Genomic DNA, 20894 nt, shown 5'->3' with positions numbered 1-20894 from the left:
AGAGTTTGAGAAATTTCTTAACTGCTGAAGAAGTTTGTGTGTGTGTGTGTTTATGCTGCACTTTTCCTGCCAACAGTAACAGCTCAGTAGCCAGTGAGCAGGAAGAGAGAGGTTCATTAAAAACCCAAATACAGCAGTTACATAACCAACAGTTCTGTTCATCCCAGAACCCCCCGTGCTATGAACACACTTTTCCCTCATCCCCATCTTCTTCTCCCTCCCACGCCTGCTGGCAGGGCCCACCCATCATCCTCTTCTCCTCCCATAGCAACAGCACATCTCAGCTCTCCTCCCTCGTTCCCAGACCAACACACTGCCTCACTCCTCCATCTTACCCCCCTTCCCCCTTATCTGCTCCCCTGGTCCCTGCCACCTCCTCCTCCCTATCATCAAACGGTTCCTTTTCTTACTCCCACATCATCATCCGAGCTTCACTTCAAACTTAACTTTACACAGAGCAGGACTACAAACCAAGAATATTAATCAGGGTTAAAACATGAAACTTTTTTGTTTTACTTTCACTATTGAGGGTAAAAAAAATGACACGCTGGTCCCAAATGTCTTTTCTAGTCTCAGGAAAATGCCTTCAGCTCTTTCAGGGGTGGAGTTTCATACAGGGATTTGGTTTCCACAACCCCTCACAACTGACTTGCATACTAAGAACAAACAGAGCAGAAAGTGCAGTAAGCGTGTGAACACAGCAGATGGCAACACAGATTAAGGATTTGGGCTGTATCAGTGACACCTCCAACCTAAAAACCACTCTGTCCTTCTTTCCCTCCATCGGATTAAGGCCTGTCATACAGTCACACCCCTTCCCCCATCCCGAACTGATGGAGGGACATTCGAGAAAAAGCATAATGTTAAATAAATCCCAGGATGTGTTCGTCTCACATGAAGGAACAGCGTCCTCTTGTGGCCTAAAGACAGACCTAATTAAAGCCGTGTAACCCTCACATCTCACTTGAATCAGAGGCAGCCGTGGAATATCTACTATAGTCCATCTTTCTTCACCATGAGATTAATAAACTATCTGTTTACCTCACAATGATCTTGAACAACAACATAATCATTTTCAACTATAGCTGATGGCTGATGCAGTGCAGCTATGCACACAAGATAACCAATCAACCAAGCAATTTTTTAGCTTGCCCCCCTCTCTGTTGTGCACTCCTTCCCACATTTATCATCCTTCCCTTGCTGTCATTTCCTAATGTAATCAAGGCTTAGTTGTGTGACCATGCCTGAATCGACATGCTTAAGACTTGTGAACATGCATGCATGCATACACTAATGGGGACACGGACAAAAATTAACTGACCTCCCACGGCCCTCTACATCAGTAAGTACATCAGTAAGCAACTAAATTGACAATATAAACCATCCAAGGAGTAAAAGTATGTTGGATTTCCCGATCTCAATCATAGCAAAGCAAACTTAATAAATAAATTAACACAGCAATGAGCATTTATTGCAGCCAAGCTAAATGCAACGTAACCAACATAAACGTCTGCTGACATTTCTACTGAGAACATCCTAATAGTAATATAAATGGAACATACAGGAATACTCACACTTACACAGGACATATTTACACAGATACTTCAAAGACGCTCTCTCACACAAACAAACATGCAGTCAGAAATGTATGTTGGAGAAGTCGCAGTGGAAGTGGCTATGAATCTCTTGAGGACTGTCATACTCAATCTTGACACACGGGGGTACTGGAGAGCTTTCTGGGGAAGCAGGGCTGACCTGAGAAGGTAGCAGCGATGCCGCCTTAGTTGGAGTGATGTCTGCTCTGAGGCAAGGCGGCTGCAGGGTCGACACAGGAGGGAGGACAGTGGTGGTGATGCTGTTGCTGCTGGTGGTGGTCTGTGTATGCGTGTGTGATGAATGCTGGGAATTTACATGTGAGGGTCCATGGTCCCCCAGGGTGAAGAATGAAGGTGGAGGAAGGGTGGTGGAGGAGGGTGGCTGGTGATCTCGAGTGCCTCCCAAGCTGGTAGGGTAAGCTGAGGGGCACTGAGCACGCTGGTGGACAGCTGGTTGATTATACATACTACCCCACGGGTATGACTGGTATCCTGCAATTCCACCTAAAAAAATAATAAATAAATAAACACACACACACTCAAGCAAAGATGTAACATTTGAGCTGTGTTGTTTAGCTCAGGAGCAGGACCACACCGCACACAGCTCTCTCTCAGGCACTCTCAGATCAGGCACAGCATTAAAACCACTGTGAAGTAAATAGCATTAATCATCTGTTTACTACGCAATGTTTTCGGGTAAACCTTGGGTTCTGGCAATCACGTGGATGTTCTTTGACACACACCATCCACCTAAATTGCAGACCAAATACCTAACCCCCACCCTCATGGCCCCCAACCTGGAGGCCCCACCCTCAATCCACAGGATCACCTGTTTGTTCTCTTTCTGATGTTCCACTATTAACTTTCTCTTTTCCTCTCACTGGTTCTCTAAGTATCTGTTCAGGCCAGGAGCTATGGCAGCTCTTCCACAATGCTTTCCTCATCCCACAGCCATCCTGCATCATTTTCACCTACCAGTCTGTGTTTCATATGTTTCATATTCCATAAACACTTACTAAGACAGTGTTCTGGGGTCAGAGGGGTCAAAACGTATGCCATGTAAGTGAATCTTTCCAGGTTCGATATTGTCAAAGGACCTTGGTTGCATGTCTTCCCTCTCTCTCCTTGTTAACTATTAGCTTTACTGTCAACTCAATAAAGCACGACAATGCCCAGACCTATTAAAAAACACTTATATTTGCTTATCAGTTAGTATTGTGGTTCTTGCTCAAGACTTGTTAGCACCAGAGCAGCAGAAAGTGAAGTTTTTTTTTGGAGCAGTTTCTGAATCGCAATAAATAATGGAATTGGATGAGTATGAAACTCTTCCAGTTAAAACAACAGTATAAATGATGAACAGCTACATCAAAAAATATCTGCTTCTTTGATTAGAGAGAAGCCAATGGGAGAAGCCGGTGTGAATTTGAGGAGAGAAGTTAGAGAAACACTCAATTTACTGAGCTTAAGAATTCTGTTGCATGCATCACTATAAGCCGAACCTTCAAATGGTGCTCTGTAGAAACTGGATCTAACATTCAGCAGGTTAAATCAAATCATTTTTAGATTTTGTGTTAACAATTGATGAATTGATTACTACTCTATTTCCAAGTTAGTTTCCAAGTATTTCCATCTCTGACTGGGTTCCTCTGCGCTACAGCAACAGTTAAAGCTCACAGTATGTAGAGCATTATACTTGGGTTGGGTAAAAACACACACACAAGAATCTGTAGCGGTTGCAAATTTTTTTTGAACTTCACGACTAAACAATTATAAGACAAACGTGAAGCATATTGTGAATACTTTCTGCACTGACATTTAGAGACTAACTTTTACGAAGCAATCTGTGACAAATGAGACTGGCTGACCAACACAATGCAACATGAAACAAATTTAAGCAATAACTTGAATTAAAAAAGTAATACCCATTCAGTCTGCATCGAAACTCAAAATCCCTGTGTTTGATAACTGTCTTATACACAACGGTGGTTTTCCATGGAGAAGCTGCTTTTCAGTCTTATTAAAGATTTAGAGGTTTATCTATCGAGTAACATGACAGATTATTATAGAAATTGTACTGTTTATTTGAATAAGCATTGCACTTTATTTACTGATATCTAAATCAATAATATTGATGAATATTCATGTTTTTGGTTTATGCCGTACTAACATATGAGTATATTATTATTATATATGAGATGATTTTCTCATGCCAGAGACTCACCATGATGACCGGCCGACTGCAGCAGAATTTGTCCTGCACCCTGGGACTGGAAGTAGGCGTGGCACCCAGTGGAGTAGGTCACCATCCCGGTGGAGTTTCCTCCAGGGCCAAAGGTCAGGTAGGACGTAGGGTTGGTATCTGGAGCATTGGGGGTGAGGTAGGGGGAAGGGGTGAGGTAGGCCATGCGGGGCACAGATGCCTGAGATTGGTGCTGGGGCTGACTGGCTGGGTAGGAGGTCGGGAGCTGGTAGGGGATTGCACTGTTCTGCTGGCTTGAGGTCAAATAGTCGAGCTTCTCTCCAAAGTCAAAAAGAGAACTGTGCACAATGCAAAGAAAAAGCTAGTCATAAACCCACATAAGTATGTTTAAATATTATGCAGAAATGACTACAGATTTTAGTTCCAAAACTAAGGGACAAGGAGTTAGAGAAGGGGGTAAAGGATGACTAGCAAAGCAGTGACAGAGGGCACTAAGGAAACTTTGATAGATACAATGACTATTTTGTAAACCAGTCACATTAGCTAGCTGCTACTGTCACACCCCCTGAAAGGGTCAGTTCATTCAAATTACCACGTTTTACAGGCAATGCACTGAGCTGCAGAGATTTCAAAAGTAGTCAGTGATATTAAAAGCAGACAGGTGATAAAAGCTCAACTTAATGCCAAAGTCCCCTCAATCAATTCAACCTTGTAAGACCCAATCACACTTGTTTCAGTGCAGATAAACAAGCACAAAGTTGTTCGCTACTCCATCTCACTAGTGGAGATCGCTTTCATTGACAAAACTGTTATCTATGGTCTTGTCAGTTTATGCACCATTGTTGTATTAAAACATTTTAAACAATGCATATACAAAAACGTTTTTGGCAAGCCATGCAAAAGTTTCATGATGATGTCTGGGGATTACAAAAGTCTTCAGGATTCATCATCTGGGAGTCCTAAGTGGTTGCACAAAATGTTTTGTAAACTGTCCTGTATAGGCTGAGACATTTCATGGAAATTTTCGCCTGCTGGTGGTGCTATAGGAACAGTCAGGGATAACTAAAATCAGTAGACTTAATTAGAACTCATTGCAATCAGTCTAATTATTGCTGAATTGTTTAGTCAGGACCAAAGTGGTGGATACTGGATATTGTATACCTGAGATTTGCACTGCTGTCCCTTAAATACATAAATATATTTTCCAAAAATTACACACTGCATTGTCTTTGAGCAAAAATACCCCGGTGACATTAGGGAGCACACTGTCAACAATTTAAAAGATAGCAGTTCCAATGACAATATGTTCTTTTGTAATTTAACTCAGGACTGGTAATGCATTGATATTCATTGTCTGTTTCTGTATTGTCTTGCATCTGGGTTTTTCTTCCAGTGCTGTGGCAGCTAACTGTTTAACAAACAAACATAATTCTGCCCAAAACAAATGAGACCCCTCGCTGCCTGATTTCAGAAATATTTCAGAGCGCCAGCTGAAACTGACTTCCCACTATTACAGGCGTTGAAGCATCATTATATCAGTATTTCGCAGGATCTCTGCTCGTGTCTGCAGCCTGCCAAGCCTCTGTCCTCCTGTCAGCTCTTGTACTCGTTGTCCCCGTTCAAATCATCTTCTAGTATTCATGTCACAGTCGGCTGTGAGCTGAGCTGACCTGGTGTCTGTCTGCAGAGACTGGGTGTCACGATGGGGCAAGGAGGAGCCACCCTCCACAGCATCCAGAAACAGAGGTGGGGTAGGAGCCAGGGTGTTAAGGATAGGTGGAGTGGGGTTGGAGGGGTTGTAGGTTGTTGTGAAAAGGGGCAGACTGGCTCTGCGCAGTGGGGGAGGGCTGTGCATTGGGCGGGGGTGGTACTCTGCCAACCCAGTCTGAGATGAAAGCTGGTGTTGGCTCCCATCTCTCACTCTGGATTGGCCTTGGAGATGACACATAGAAATTAAACATTCAGATTAAAGCAATACTGCGCTATGGTTTTTCAGCATGCAGGGTGAAGCCACTGAGTGCTGAGTTTAAACTGAACTCACAGAGTCATAAAGAAGAAATATACATTAATGACAGGAGCAGCCATGAAAAGGCACATGATTTGTCCTGCCAGTAACTGTAAATTAGGTAGTTATAAAGCAACTAATTTCCACTATTAATAATGAATGGAGATCAAACTTCCACTACTTTGGTTTCATTGTGGAAAAAAAAAACAGAAATGATGAACATTTAGGGTCCATCAGAAAGACTTCCCCTTAATAAACATTCAGACCAAAAAAGCCCTGCATTTAGCACAGGATTACAGCTGTACAAAGAGACAAGATTTTACAGCTCCTAAAACCTGAAAAGAATTTTTGGTAATGTGCTCTCATTGAAATGAACAAGGGAGCAGTGTTATTTTGGTCCGAACACAAGCTCTGTATCACTTACAGTATAGATAGGAACGTTCACTCAGGGGACAGAAGTTGCTGGAGTTGTTCTGGTGAAATGTTTGGCTGAATTATGGTTATGAACTCTTACATACAACACACTGAGGAACATTAACAGTAAGGGTTACAAATATTCCATCAAATACATGATTTGTTCTATAAGGCACTGCTAAGCGATGCTACAGCATTAGCCTGTCACAGCAGCCCCTCACTGGCTTTAAGTTTAGGTTTCATCACTACAGGACACATTTTAAATTATATATTGACATAATTTGCATCAAAATTTCATGTCGAAGTCAAATGTTGCTGGAAAAAAAGTGTCCATTACTACAGGTAATTGCATGCATCTACATCATTACTGAGGAATATGTTTAAGGGTTTCATAACATACTCAGTATGTTTTGCACAACATTTAACCTTACAACAATGACTTGGTGCATGAAGTATGGTATATTTTTTTAAAAAAAGTGTGTACATGAAAGAGGATTTGAACACCTGGGCTATTGAGGCTGGCCAGCAGGTTACTGTAGGACGGCAGAGTCTGGCTGGACAGGGTGGGGAAAGGAGGTGCTGCAGTGGTGAACTGGGGCAGCTTGGCAGCAAAGTGACCAGAAAAAGATGGTGCTCCCTTACTGAAAAGGAAAAAGAATATAAGCAATAATATGTCATGCAAAGTAATCTCACATACAATTTTCACCATGTGAGGACTAAATACTGCAATACCTGTTGGGTGCCAATGTGGGCAGGGTGGGGTTGATTTGTTGAAGTGGGGGGCTGAGGCTACATCCAGGTCTACTCTGTCTCTGTTCAACCTTTGCTGTGATGGATCGTTCCGCTTTTCTCCACTTAGCCCTGCGGTTCTGAAACCAGACCTGGGACATAGAAGCATGTAGATCTGGATGTTGATGGATATCGGGAAAAATGAGTGAGGATGGTGGCAAGAAAATGGATGGTGATGGAAACAGCATGAGAGGCAGTCAACCCTGAGAGATGGAGGAAAAAGTTCATCCTCTATTTGCTAAGAGCTTTTTCATTCTTCATTCTCAAAGGGTGCATCACCAAAGAATCAAATCAAATCTGACCATAATTCTTTGAGGTGTGACACCAACTGAAGCAGCGATGACTTTCCTTTTCTCTGCGTCAGGATAGTGGTCCTCCTGGAACAAAGCCTCTAAATGCTCTAACTGATCTGTTTGCAAATGCACATGCACACAAACACACAAACACAAACACACACACACACACCAAGTGCTGGTCAACTATTTGCTTAGTCAAATCTGAGCACAGCAGGAGAAACTGACAATTCAGTTACCAGTACTGTAGAGCGTTCGTGTTTTCTTCTTCGGTGCAGGGGGCAGCAGGCAGCTGTCCACAGGCTCCAACGCCGGCAGCAGAGTGAAGCTCAGGGCCCGACTTCGGCCCCTGGTGCTGTAGCGGATGGAGCGTCGGGTGGAGTAGACCTGGGTTATCTCCATCTGTCACAAACCAGAAAAACATTACCTTGGCACTCATCAACTCATTCAAATATTGTCAGATTTGCCATTGCAAAGTGCAAATAATCCAACTTCTTTAAAGTTGAACACCATTTTGCAGGATGCAAAAATAATGGAGGTGTAAAGCAAAAGCCCGCAGGGATCTTTGTCTGCCAAAACACTGCTGAGGTGCAGCGAGAAGTGCACAGTTGAATGTTTCAGCCAACAATGGCAACAATGATTTTCTGGAAATAAAAGTCAGTCCAGGACTTCAAAGCTCAAGTAATTAATTCCAAATTGTTTTTAATGTTTACTTATGTAACTATCACATGTTATTTATACTCTAGGAAACAGGTTTCATCTGCCGTTATTTTCTTAATTAACAGTTACGATGCGATTGTTTGGTCTCTAAACATAAGAAAATATCCATTGCGGTTTCCTAGAGCACCAGGTGACATCTTAAACGTGCTTCATTCTTCAGACAATCTAAAATCCAAAGGTTCTGAATTTAACATAATTTAAAACAAGAAAAACAGCCAATCCTCACATTTTGGAGAGAAAATTTTTGCTTGAAAACAATCAATTATCAGAAAAGCTGATGATTAATTTCCTGTGAATAAACTGACAGATTTACTATAGCAAGCTTTGACTTGTCGGTGCTCTCTGTACTAGTTATTAAGGCTGATTCTACGATCCAAGCTTTCTTTTCTGCTTACTTTTATCTGAGTGCAGCTAAAGCCTGGAATCAGGAGAACCGAGAGCTCCTGCTATTGCTGCCTATGATTTTATGATGATTCTGGTTGATGAGCAGAGTCTTCTTACAAAATCCAGTTTACTGACAAGTTAGTTAGATAAAGGAAAGATACAAATTATTAATTTCCTCTTAATCATTTTTAAATTTAGATAGAAATCTTTGACATTTTACCAGATTTTATTGTCACCGCAGCATCATTAATATTGCATAGGGGTGTAGGTGTTAATCATTTCATACACACTGCACTGTAATTATACGTGACAAATGAGTAACCTGAAGAGCACAATTACCTGTAGGACTGAAAAGGTTAAACCTCACGCTCTGCAACACTGCATCAGTTGTTGCTGAAGTTTACAAGTTTAAAATGAAACTAAATCTGGAAGTGCAGAGTTAGAAAGGAGTGAGCTCATGAGACCTCAGTAGGCCACTCCTCTCTGCTTGAGGCTTGCAGCATGAGGGTACATTAGCCACTACTAGCATAACACACCTGAGTCTCCAACTGAACCACTGAGTTGCACTGAGGGTAATGTAGGTACCAAGTTTAGCATGAAGGGATAATGTATAATATAATGTATACTCTTCTCACCTCAAGAGGCTGGGTGCCCTGCTGGGGGAGACTGTGAGACAAAAGAGGGCTGTGGGGTCGCTTTGTCCCATGGGGATGTGGAAGTGCAGGTTGGATTGGTACTGGAGGCTGTGAGGAGTAGAGCAAGGGAACAGGAACTGGGGGACAAAATAGCCCTGTCCCCCCACAATCCAGATAGACAGGATCAGACAGGTCACAGCTGTTCATCAGTCCAATGCCAGGCTCCGACAGAGCCGAGCTCTCCTCAGAGCTCATCGCTAACACGTCCTGAATCTGACTCCTTTTTTTCTCCTCAAATGGCTCAGTAGCATCTTTTAAACCTCTCCTGTTTCTCACTCGCTCACATTGCTTCTTACCTCGCCTCTTCCTACTCTTTTTCTTGTCATCTCTCTCTTCTAGACCTCTTCTTTCTTTGTCTTCGTGCTTATCAGCAATTGTTTCTTTGTTGCACTCAATCTCGTTGTCATCCATCTGCACCTCCTGTGCTTCCTTCGCTTCCAGCCTACTCTCTATCTTCACCTGTTCCTTCTCTCCTCCCTCTGTGGTCATCAGTTCCTTTTCTGACTCAACTTTCTTTTCTTTCTCCTGCTCCCCCTCCTTCCCTTCTCGCTCCCTCTCCTTTCCTGCCTCTTCATCCTCCCTCTGATTAAACACTTCCTCCTCTCTTTCCACTGTCCTCCTCCTCACACTCCTCGGGTCACTCTTTGTTTCCAAATCTTCCAGTTCTTCACACAGAAGGCTTGGACAGTCTGCAACAGAGTGAAAAGAGTGTTTTTGTATTTTTTTGGTTATGGGGTTATGTAAAGCCTGGACCACTTTAAATAACGTGATATAGTTTTCTGCTACAAATGTTAATCAAAACCAGACTTGGACAGACTTGTACAGGATTTTGTAACCTGTACCACAATGGTGCAGCCAGATGTTTTTAATGGACCCCATCCATTAATCACCAAATTATCTCTAGATACTCACTAAACTTGACTTTAAGGTTCAGCCTTGCTCCACCATAGGTTAGATATGCTTAAAAGAATTAAATCACTTGGATGTCTCAGGTCAACCTTTATTTTTACTCTACTGAGGTTCACTTCACTGGAGGACTTAAGGCGCCCTCGGACTCTCATCACCTTTGAAAGCAGCCTTGCAAAATGATTTTATTCTCTTTTCAGTCTTATGTGTATTACATCCCATCTAATATTCATTTATAGGTCTTCCTGTGTGTTAGTTGTAGATGCTGATTCTCAATATTATTATTATATTATTATTAAATGTAATCATTTTCATTATTAGCAGTATTTTGTAATGGTTTGTTTTTCTTTCTATCCTCTTCCGCTACCCCTTTTTCTATATGTAATTTATTACATGCAGTAAATAAAGCTGGGAAGAGTAAAGTGTTAATTATCTATGGTTAACACAATGACAGAAAAAGGTAAGAAAAACACAGCCAACAGTCCATAACCAAATGTTTACTATCACAGAACACATGATAAATAACAGTGTGAACAGGATTTTTTGGCTTTCTTGAATGTTAAATGACAAATAGTTATTATCATAATACATTAACACTAATTATTTGACAACCAACTCGAACACCTGGGCTATAGAACCAACTGGAATTCAAACACGTTGGGTCTAAACGTGACTAAAAAACTTAAAACACATAAAATCTAATTAAAAGGTTAAATGTAACAAATCTCAATAACTTAAAACATTTTAGGAACTTATGAGCCATGGACTCTTGGCTACAGCCGTGCTGTAAATGTTTCCACACTCCTTGATGATTCAAAACATATTTTATCCCAATCCACAACATATGACTTTATGAGCAGTGAGTAAAATTAAACTCTGAGTAATTCAACTTCAACCGCCTCTACTGTGAGAAATAACTTGATAACACTGTACGAGTTATGTATTTCATATTTCATGAGTCATGTGGTGACCTGCAGGTCGCATGTAACCTGATAAACGTCATCCTCAGGAGGAGCTCCTGTCTGCAGTGACTTAATTAGTGTCCCAGCTGTGCAGCTCCTCGTGCCACCTCACCTGACCATTAATTAAGTCTGAACGGCTAGCTGCGGCTAAACTAGCTAACCTGTCCCCATCTACAAACACCGGGTCGCGAATGTTAATAAGCGAGTTTTAAATTTCTAATTTGTCTCTGGGGAGCTGCACCTCACAGGAAAGATTATGAGCTTAAAATACACCCACAAAGTTTTTAAAAGTCCTTCAGAGTTTACAAAATGACAACAGACGGTCGGGTCGTCCTTGCTCGGCTTGAGAAAACTGCTAAAGCGAGCCAATAAAACAATTAAATGTCAGCCTAAACGACCTTACCAAAATCTTCAGCCAAATCACAGTCTTCATCCATTGCGGCTCTCCTCAGTCAAAACCAATAAACTTGTACTAACAATCAATTAAGCCAAGTAGGTTTCAGACGAATTGCTCCTGCACTTGGGGCTAATGAGGTTGATTGATTGATTAGCTCCCTCAACGGTGTGTGACGGAAATTATCGCGTGAAGGGTGAAACTGAACCAGCCAATCAGCGAGCAGAACAGGTCCAGTCTAACCCCTGTAGCTACAGTATGACGGGTTCGACGTGGGTACAGACGGTCACTGTCAATTTACATGATTTATGAAAAAAAAAATGTTTTTCTTCACTGACTGTGACGTGAAATGTGATTCTGAGTCTTAATTTACTTTGGCCAAACTGTCTATTCATAAATCAACATTTGCAATTTTACTGAGCTGATCATTTAAGTCAAACAATACATTGTTTATATGTCTAAATGTACGCACTAAAAAACATGAAACACCAATACAAGGCAACATTGTATGTCACCTGTTGTATGCTGACTAACTACTGAACCAAATTAAAACTCAAATTCTTCAAATCCAGACCATAAAATGTAAAAATATGCAGTAATTTTCTAAGCATAATAAGCATGTGAGTTTGTGTACCACAAATATGTTTTTAATGCTTTTGTCTCTGATTAATAATCTTGTGATCCGTCGGATTTATCCTGGGAGTCCTTGTGGGGGAACCAGTATCCCAGATTAGGAGTCACTGCTGTAAATTGAGGATAAATAATGCTGATCCTTTGAGCCTCTTATTTCACAAAGGCCTAAAATGTACCAACTCTAAGTCTTTGTTAAATAAAAGGCATATATCTCAGCTCACTATCTATTTTTCAGCTAGTCCCCAGTCTAAACCATCACATGTCTGAGCACAGGTTAAAATCAGCTTCTCCTTTTGCTGCAGTTGTTCCTCTGTTACCCACCAGATGGGGTACAGACTGGACCCCAGGCTCTAATACCTTCTTCTGTCTAAACCAGCTCTGCTGTTCAGCTTGTACTCCTCTGTTCCACCCCTCCTAAACATAACATAACCCCCCAAGCCCCCAACAAGGCACATTTCCATATCAGCAGCCCACTACCCAAGGCCAGGTCAGCTTGTTGTCCTCTCTGGATCTTGGGAAAGGTTTTCTGCAGACTCTCTGGTACTCCTCCACATCAGGTGGCCTTGGTTTCATCTCGTTTGATGCGAAGAATGTAAACTGAAGCCCAAATTAGAATAATTTCCATTCCCGTGTGCTCACAAATCCCCCAGGACAGTTTATCTAATCACTTCAAGAGTACATTTTTATGTGATGACTTAAGAATAATAACATTTTGTACTGTTCCTCCCTCGAGGGTCTAAAGTGCTCAGCAAGTGTAAATACGTACACAAAGAATACAGTAGCTCTGCACACAGGGTTCAGTGTAATGTTACTAGGTCACAAATGGCATGAAGGCCAAGCTAATGCTGGTGTGTGGTAACACCAGTGCGAGACTTCATGTCTGCATGTGAGTTCTTTTGAATGTATGTTACTAAAATATACTGTCATGCTGAGCAGCTGCTTTTATCTACTGTTTCAAGTCCTGAGAGAAACAACGAGCAAATCCTGGGCCTCAGGTTTGAGTCCAGTCCAGCATCAAAACCAAGGATCAAAAGCCAAATTACAAAAAAATCATATCAATATAATATTTTATCTAGTCATACAAACGGTTTTGTTTTTTGTTTTGAGATATGTGTCTCTAAGATTTCTTCCTCCAGCCCAGCAAAGTGAAGACAAATGGAATTTCATTTGTAACTCTCACAGCAATGAAGAATCATATTTAAATAATTCAACAGTCCTGTGTCTTTCCAGCAACAATGTCCTGGTTACTTTAGGAAATCCACAGACCACACTGACAACAGCCTGGTCTCTGGATTAGCGAGAATAACCAGGGCACAATATACAGAAAGAGATGTTACTGTTGTTGAAATTTTAGAACTGAGTGAGAAACATTAATTGTATTAAGATAGAAGCAGAAATGTCAGAAAAGGTCAGTGAAGTCACATTTATCTGTGCAGAAATTTGCAGCTTTAATTGTGGACTGGAGAGTACTGTTAATAAGTGGTATGAAGGCAAAGCAATAGCACTCAGTTTAAATATTGCTCAATTAGAATCAGGATTAATAATAATAATTAACCAAGTTAAAGTAGCCGGTGCATTTGATGATAGTGAAAAGGCCGACAGGATATTCTAATATTTTGATTTCATTTAATTCCTCTCCTATTCTCTGTTGCTCTTCAACATCACAACACTGGTTTAAACTTTGGTTTAAAAATAGTGAAAAGAGCTTGTGATTGGGCAACCCATTCCTCTGGATTTGAACCTAAGACCTGCTTGCTGTAAGGTGCATTCAGGGACACTGATTATAATACTTCACCAAAAATCTGCTGTGTAAGAGAAAGCAGAATTGCTGATCTTGGAATAATGATTGTATATGAACTACTGCATAATTATACAAAACTTGATTACCTTGACTCCTATAGACACTCCAGAAATTCCCAGGTGCACTGCATCTTAATTGGCTGTGGCAATTTGAATAACGGTGCATTGGTCTCACATTTAACTCAGACTAAAGTGGGTCTGGTATTTTTGCCTTTTGTTGGGGAACTCCTCTGTCAAAATCACAGTTCTTTTATTTTATATTACCCTCACGTGCACATTCCTAAATCAAGTTCGGTTCAATCAAATTCCTAAAAGTGACCCTAAGAAAATCTGGAACAAGGTTGTATTATGTCCAGGACAGGAGTGTATTAGTAGTTCTACTCTGATTCGCTGTCTTGCTGAGATGGGAAGATCGATGCCAGCTACGGCGAGCAGCCAGTTAGTCTATCTTAGGTAACAAAGTGTACCGACCATCATCTGTTTCCATCTTTGTGCTAAGCTAAGCTAACCAGCTGCTGCCTCATATTTAACAAACAGACATGATAAACCTTTTCATCTGACTCCAGGCAAGAAATCGAAAGAATGCATTTCCCAAAATATCAGACTATTCCTTTAATAGAATATGGAGGTGATAGGGTACATACACACTTTGCAGAAAGCAAAACAGCACTTGACTCTCACAAAGTGCACATTGGGTTTGTCATGTGATTGTTCATTGTTGTTTGGGTTTTTAGTCCGACCAAGTACAAACTCAAGTACAAACTCAAAGATTGGTTCTTGGTTTAACAGCACAATGGAATTAAAAACATTTCAATTAAAAACAAGACAAGAGAAGACAGATTTACCCAATCAGGTTTTTTATTTGGAACAGAGTGGCAGATTAGTGACAGGGCGGTGGCGTGGAGGATCCGCCTCCTCTCGCTCACTCAGCCAATGACAGAAAACTCAGCCTTAAAAAAATGCAAATGTATAAAAACAGGAATGGGAACAGCAAACATAGAGTAGTGTAGCCTCCATTGGGCTCCACACACATACCTACGCTCACACACATACAAATTCAACCTCTCTCTCTCTCTCTCCCTCTCTCTCACACACACACACACACACACACATACACACACGTCTTATTTGGCTACGCAGGCTTAGATGGGTACAAACACACATGTTTACACTTGGACAGTCACTTTAGAAAAGACAGTACGTGTTAAGATCATTCCTGCCTGTGAGAAAGTGGCGTGTTGTCTGTCCGTCTGTCCTGCGGCGGAGAGACAGACAGGCAGACAGTGAAAAGACAGTCAGTGTGTGTGAAAGCCACTGTGAGGGACCAGCTGCCCTTCATTCAGCAGTGAACAGACTAAACACGCGCAGACACACACATATACACACACACACACACACGTCGACAGGCTAGTCAGTGTACACAAGAGTGTGCTGTGAAATACCAAGGTGAAGCACTCACATGCACACAGACAGGTGGGGGGTTTAGATGAAGTTTAGACACACACACACACACACACACTTATTCTCACACTGGCGAGGGCGTACTGGCATACACACACACAGGAGTGGAAGAGGTGTGTTACCTGGCTGTGGAAGAGCGTGAGAACTGCTGGAGTAGGTAAACACACACTCAACCACAGAACATTCCAACTTTAACTCACCCCCCTTTTTCTTTCAAACGCAAAGACACACACAGGCACCCTCACACTCACACTCACACACACACACACACACACACACACAACCAGACTAGTATAGTTTTGACTCCCATGCATTTTTTTGTTCTACAGTACTGAGTATAATAGAAGCTACTAGCCCAGTCGCACTGGTGTGGTTATTGTTACAATCTCTTAGATAGAAGCACAGCCCTCCTGTCTCCTCACATTCCCCTTCCCAAACTGAATCCAAGCTCACCCCCCTCCCAAAAAAAAAAAAGTCCAACAGCAGGTTCAAGTTGACTCCCCAAAATGCTAATTCATAGTCTGCTTCCTCTCATAACCAAAGCTTTTTGACTGAATTAGTACATGTGGGAACAACTTCCTGTGCAGGATTCACACTTCCTGTTTTTCATTAAAGCCCGTCTCGCTTCCGAGAGGCCACTCCCATCCCCAAACAGAGAGCCAATGATGGAAGAAAAAGAAAGTGAGGCATGCAAAAGGTGTGTGTTGGGTGGAGGGGGCATCGGATGACGTGATGACTGGACATGTACTTGTGCTTTTACACAAACAGATCAAACTCTAAACCAACCGGCAACTGACCCTTAACTAATCAATAACGTACTGAAACCACCTGACCTCGCTCCTATCACGATTGATGACGATCACAATGACAATGATGAGGATGATGAGCATGAGGATGGGTTTGATATGTGTTTGAATGATATGATTTACAGTATATTTAAAGTCTGTGGGGTGTATTTAAATGCACAGCAAGTTGTATGTCTGCAGGTGTGTGTCTGTATGTGTCTGTATGTGTTTGTGTGTGTGCGTGTGTGTGGCTGACGAGAGCACAGCTCATCTAACGAGATGACGGATGTGATGAATAAAAACTCGTCATGATCATGCAGATGGTTAGTGATGCCAGAAAGGATACGCTGATATTTACATATAAACTTTTTAAACTGCTAAATACACATCCTCCTGTTCAAGATTTATTATTATTATTATTATCATGGTATCATTATTATTATTATTATTATTATTGTTCACCATTCAGCCCAAAACATTGATATATTATTGGTTATTATTACTATCCGTAACTAGTCTTTGTACAGCTCGGAGGAGCAGATGGACCAGCCTATGTTTCTACAGCAGCTCCTCAACATTGTGAAACACATCAAGGTATGATCACCGTTTTCTGGTTGGCCGAGCACAGAGTGAGAGGTCAGAGCCACCTTCAAGCAGATACAAGTCTGTGTGTATGCATGTATATGTGTGTAGGCATGTGTTTATGTGGCTGTATGGACATGCGTATGCGTCTTTGAGCACCACAGGGATGGAAGGCACAAAAGAGACCTTTCCTCTCACCTTTTGACCCCGGGCTCTGTGCCGGGCCAACCAGACGCCCCATGTGGTTCTTGGGGGTTGAGGGGCAGATGCAACGCCACCCCTCTCTTTTTCTTTTGTGTCTCACTTAGCTCGCTCCACCCCCTCCTCTCCTCTTTCTTTTTAGCTTTTTCATTTGCTCCATAAAAACAGAGGAGGAACTTTTTTTTGTGCTACAAAACACAGGTTACAATCTTGTGTTTTGTTTCATTGTTGGCTTTTTTTTTTTTACAAAATAATCATGTCATTACATACAGAACAAGAGAATCTTTAGAATATTAATAACAACATTTACTTTAAAAACATCTCGTGTGTATGTGTTATTTTTTTCAGAATATATTTGGATTTTTTTTTTTCCTTTTTCTTCTTTTTGTCCTCTTTTCGTTTTCATTGAAAAGAAAGGTCCAAGTCCATAGAGAGAAAGGCGCTCTCAAGTGTTTTGGAGACGAGAGGAGAGAGGGATGAGGAAAGGCGAGCAGATGAGGGGAAAGCAACAAAAAACAAGAAGAGGAGGAGGGCAGGGGCTTAGAGTATTTTCCTCTCTTCTCTCTCTTCTCTCTCTCTCTTGCTCTTTCTCTCTCCCTTGGTGTGGTGTGTCTCTCCGGCATACGAGTGTTATGCGTAAAACTCCTCCTGCTTGTCTGGTTTCTGGTAGGTGACGGTGGCCTGTTTGGGCTCCTCCAGCGTGTAGCTGCCCTCATCCTTCTTCTTCATCCTGTATACCAGCAACATCACCAGGAAGGCAGCAAACAAGGCGCCCACAACTCCTCCCACTATCACCGCTTGAGAAAGACAGAAAGAGAGGGTGGATATGTTAAAAGCCAGAACACTATTCTAAAAAACAATCACAAACACACAGAAACAAACACTAAATTATCATTAGAGCCACGGCTACATCCTGCAGCAGACTACATCATGACAAACAGACGCTGCTTCACACAGACTGAAAGGAGAGCAGAGCTAACACAGCATGACTATGAGCTAGCTGCTAAGTGAAGACTGATGAGCCTGGATGTGCCAACACACATACACTATGTGTGTGTGTGCACAGCTTTGTGCTAAATTGCAGACCTGCAGTGCTACATAGTAGTTTAGCCCGATGGGGTCGGTGTAACCAATCTGCAGCAGCTGCATCGTCTTCTGCACACATCACTAATGAACTCTAGCTGTGTGTAAAAGATTAATGTGAGGTTATCAAATGTGGGGAAAAAAGTTTCTCTTGTTAAACAAATTGGTATTGATGCCAAAATGGAGAACAAACTGTTTATTTTCTAAAATGCTTGAGGAACACTTTGTTTCCGCTCAATGTGTGGGAGGTGTTTACTTTGTTTATTCCATTAGTGCTAATATCAGTGTGCATGGGCTGGGCTATTTAAAGCAGTAGAACTTTTCACCATGTGACGTCACTGCAAAAGTATTCATCACTCTTGACTTTTCACAAAATGTCTTGTAATTAAATGTTATTTTAAAAAATCCAATTAGTTGGATTTTTTTGTCAGATCATACAGTTTTTCGGTTGTACTGTGCATATATATGAACTTTTACCATCCCTGATTTTACTGCAGAAGACAGCTATAATACTGGGCATAAGGCATAGTAACTGCATTCTTTCAAGTGCATAGTTGCAGTTTTTAAAAAGAAGACATGATTGAACTACTTGAATCCATAATATCAGAACTTTATTACCATCACTAACTAAAGCAAAGATTTAATGTAACTGATTTTTATTTTATTTTTTATTTTTAGCCATGCTAGTGGCGCGGGTCCATGGATGGCAGTGTGGTTGACTCACCGCATCTGGTCTTGCCATTGGGTCAATTGCCATGAAGCACCACTATCTAGTAAAATATTTAAATTTGTCTCACACTTTGGTTTATGATTAAATATCTGCAAAACTAATCACACTGTCATCAGCCTTAGCGGTACTTTGTGCTTGGTGCTAATTAGCAAATATTAGCATGACAATTAGTATTGTCACTGTGCAAATGCTGGCATGTTTAGCATGCTAATATTAGCCTTCAGCTCAAAGCACCACAGGGCTGCAGTGCAGCCTCACAGAGCTGCTAGCGTGGCTATAGCTTTTTAACCTTGTTATTACTGAGGCCCTTGCCACAATAACCATTGTGAAAAATTGTATATTTATCAAAATATACAATTTATCATAAAAAGTTCTCTTAAAGTCCTCTGAATCCACGTGAAAAAGCCAAAGGTGGTAAAAACCTACAAATCACTGTATGTCTCATGTGCATTAACATACTACTCTCATTGCTAGAAGTGACCACAGTGCGCAAACATTATATATGAATGTATGGGCCTGATAGCACAGTACAGTGGTAACTTGATTCTATCATACAGACAGTCTAAAGCCTGTTGCCTCCTGCTCTTTACCAATGACCAGGAAATCGGCGAAAACCACCGCCAGCAGTCCACCAATCAGAACAGCTAAAGGAGAGACAGAGAGCCAGTCAGGTCAGGCAAGTTGGCTGCTCCCTCACTTTCTACAACAGCTCTTTGGGAGGAGGAGACAGGGGGGTACTTGAAAAGAAATTGGATTTACCCAGAGGGAAAATGATGAGGAGAAAGAGGAGAGAAAGGAGGGGTTGGATAACCCAAGAAGAGGATTGCTTGTTCTCAGTGGGTCAAACGGGGCTAAGCAGCACATTCACTTATCGTGATGAATCTCCGCTACGTGAATGCAAGTTTATCTTAGCAGCTCCCAGTAAGCAGGGAAAGAATACAGGAAGCAACGGGGTGAATGAATGAGGGGACGACCAAGAGGTTCATATGACAAAAAGGCAGGAAACACACAGGGCTGGACAATCAGGACAAATATTTGGACATGACAAAAACATACAGAAAACTTTATTAACAGCAACTTTACAACACCTACCTATCAAGACTTCTTTTCTCTCCAGGATGTTCTTCTGTGGCAGCTGGGCGGCAGAACTTCCTCCATCCACTGTGTTGCCGATCAGATCAGGATCCACTGGCATACCTCGACCAAGATCATTACGGCGATCATCACGGATCTCGAAATCTCCACTTGGCCCCGCGACACCCACATCATTGTTACCCTCCTGAGACAGAGAGAGAAAAGTGAGACGAACGACAGGAAATTTATATTTGATATAATCACATTTGTTTCATAGAGCTGCTATAGTGAAACTTTTAAAACCCAAAACAAGAGAGCTTTCCGTGGAACATGTTCGCCTTTGAAACAATGAGCCCCTGTATGCTGTGATTGGTGGAAAGTTGTATATTGTCCAAGACATATACACACTTCATAAACTCTGACAGCTTAATTACAATGTGGAAAAGCAGACAAATGTAATGTATCATGCTTTAATACAGCCCTGTTCCAAATAAACAGAAGCACACCAATCAGTGAAATGGTTTTGGTCTGTAGATAATTAAGTTGTCAGCATTAAAGAGGCAGTAAGAAGTAGGGTCGTGTATCAAACCTGAATAGTTTATTGTTACAGATCAAGAAGAGTCCATTAGTATTGAAAAAGCTAGTATGTGCATGGATGGTCAGATCGGTGATCCTTTTCACCTCCTCTATGATCAGATAGTTCTTGATTTGATCATCATTTTGCCAATTTAAGACTGTATTTTATTTCCACTGTTCATTCTGGGGATGCACCATACATTTCCTATTGCCAAAAAATCTCATAAAAGTGTCCAGAACCAATGAAGAATTGATCCCAGAAGTATTATCAATATAGGCACTATATTTTATTTTGAATCAATCCATATAAACCATCCTGTCACTGGCAGCAAATGTGTGTTAATGCAATGGAAAATAGTAACTGACAAACACTGTTTACTCCTGTAAACCCTTTATTCCTGTTTTAGCTAAAAACTACATTACCCAGCTGTTGCCCTGTAAATTACTTCTTTTGCTAAAGGAATATAGGTTAATATTTTGAAAAATGCGTAAAGTCACGTTCTTGATACCACTCTCATGTCCGTACATAAAATAAGTTAGCCTAGCTTAGCATAAAGACTGGAAACAGAGGGAAAAGGCTACTCTGATTCTGCACTGCTGAAGCTCAGTAAT

General features: G+C 41.4%; 2 protein-coding genes across 3 annotated transcripts in view; both read right to left on the bottom strand.

Moving 5' to 3' along the window:
- Positions 1 to 1445: 1445 nt before the first annotated feature.
- Positions 1446 to 11535, bottom strand: LOC124074633 (protein PRRC2C-like). 2 transcript variants are annotated; one of them, XM_046417748.1, is made up of 9 exons: positions 11367 to 11535; positions 9036 to 9784; positions 7536 to 7698; positions 7306 to 7412; positions 6947 to 7095; positions 6719 to 6855; positions 5466 to 5727; positions 3817 to 4133; positions 1446 to 2099 (listed from the first exon to the last, which is right to left on the bottom strand). In XM_046417748.1, the coding sequence occupies exons 1-9, from the start codon at positions 11398 to 11400 to the stop codon at positions 1639 to 1641; spliced, it is 2379 nt and encodes a 792-aa protein (XP_046273704.1). In that variant the 5' UTR covers positions 11401 to 11535; the 3' UTR covers positions 1446 to 1638. The 2 variants fall into 2 exon arrangements, with proteins under 2 accessions (XP_046273704.1, XP_046273705.1); XM_046417749.1 differs by lacking the exon at positions 11367 to 11535 and adding an exon at positions 10973 to 11081.
- A 3095-nt stretch (positions 11536 to 14630) lies between these two features.
- sdc3 (syndecan 3) overlaps positions 14631 to 20894 on the bottom strand; it is a 34502-nt gene continuing 28238 nt past the window's right edge. The window contains exons 5-6 of the mRNA XM_046418427.1: positions 19725 to 19911; positions 14631 to 17616 (exon numbers count right to left, since the gene is read on the bottom strand). Of these exons, the coding sequence (XP_046274383.1) occupies positions 17450 to 17616; positions 19725 to 19911 (354 nt within the window). The 3' untranslated portion in view covers positions 14631 to 17449. The remainder of the gene's footprint in view (positions 17617 to 19724; positions 19912 to 20894) is intronic.

The sequence above is a fragment of the Scatophagus argus genome, chromosome 17 (assembly GCF_020382885.2).
Source record: "Scatophagus argus isolate fScaArg1 chromosome 17, fScaArg1.pri, whole genome shotgun sequence".
Taxonomy (NCBI): Eukaryota; Metazoa; Chordata; class Actinopteri; family Scatophagidae; genus Scatophagus; species Scatophagus argus.
The sequence above is the reverse complement of the archived record's forward strand: the minus strand, read 5'-3'. Positions and strand labels throughout refer to the sequence as shown.

Bases quoted from the DNA above. Each gene is read 5' to 3' on its own strand.
- LOC124074633 (XM_046417748.1), bottom strand. From the start codon at position 11,400: ATGGATGAAGACTGTGATTTGGCTGAAGATTTTG. The intron at 7,413-7,535 runs GTAACTGAATTG...ATTTGCAAACAG, and splicing joins ACGAACGCTCTACAGTACTG to ATCAGTTAGAGCATTTAGAG. The intron at 4,134-5,465 runs GTCAGCTCAGCT...CATTGTGCACAG, and splicing joins TCTCTGCAGACAGACACCAG to TTCTCTTTTTGACTTTGGAG.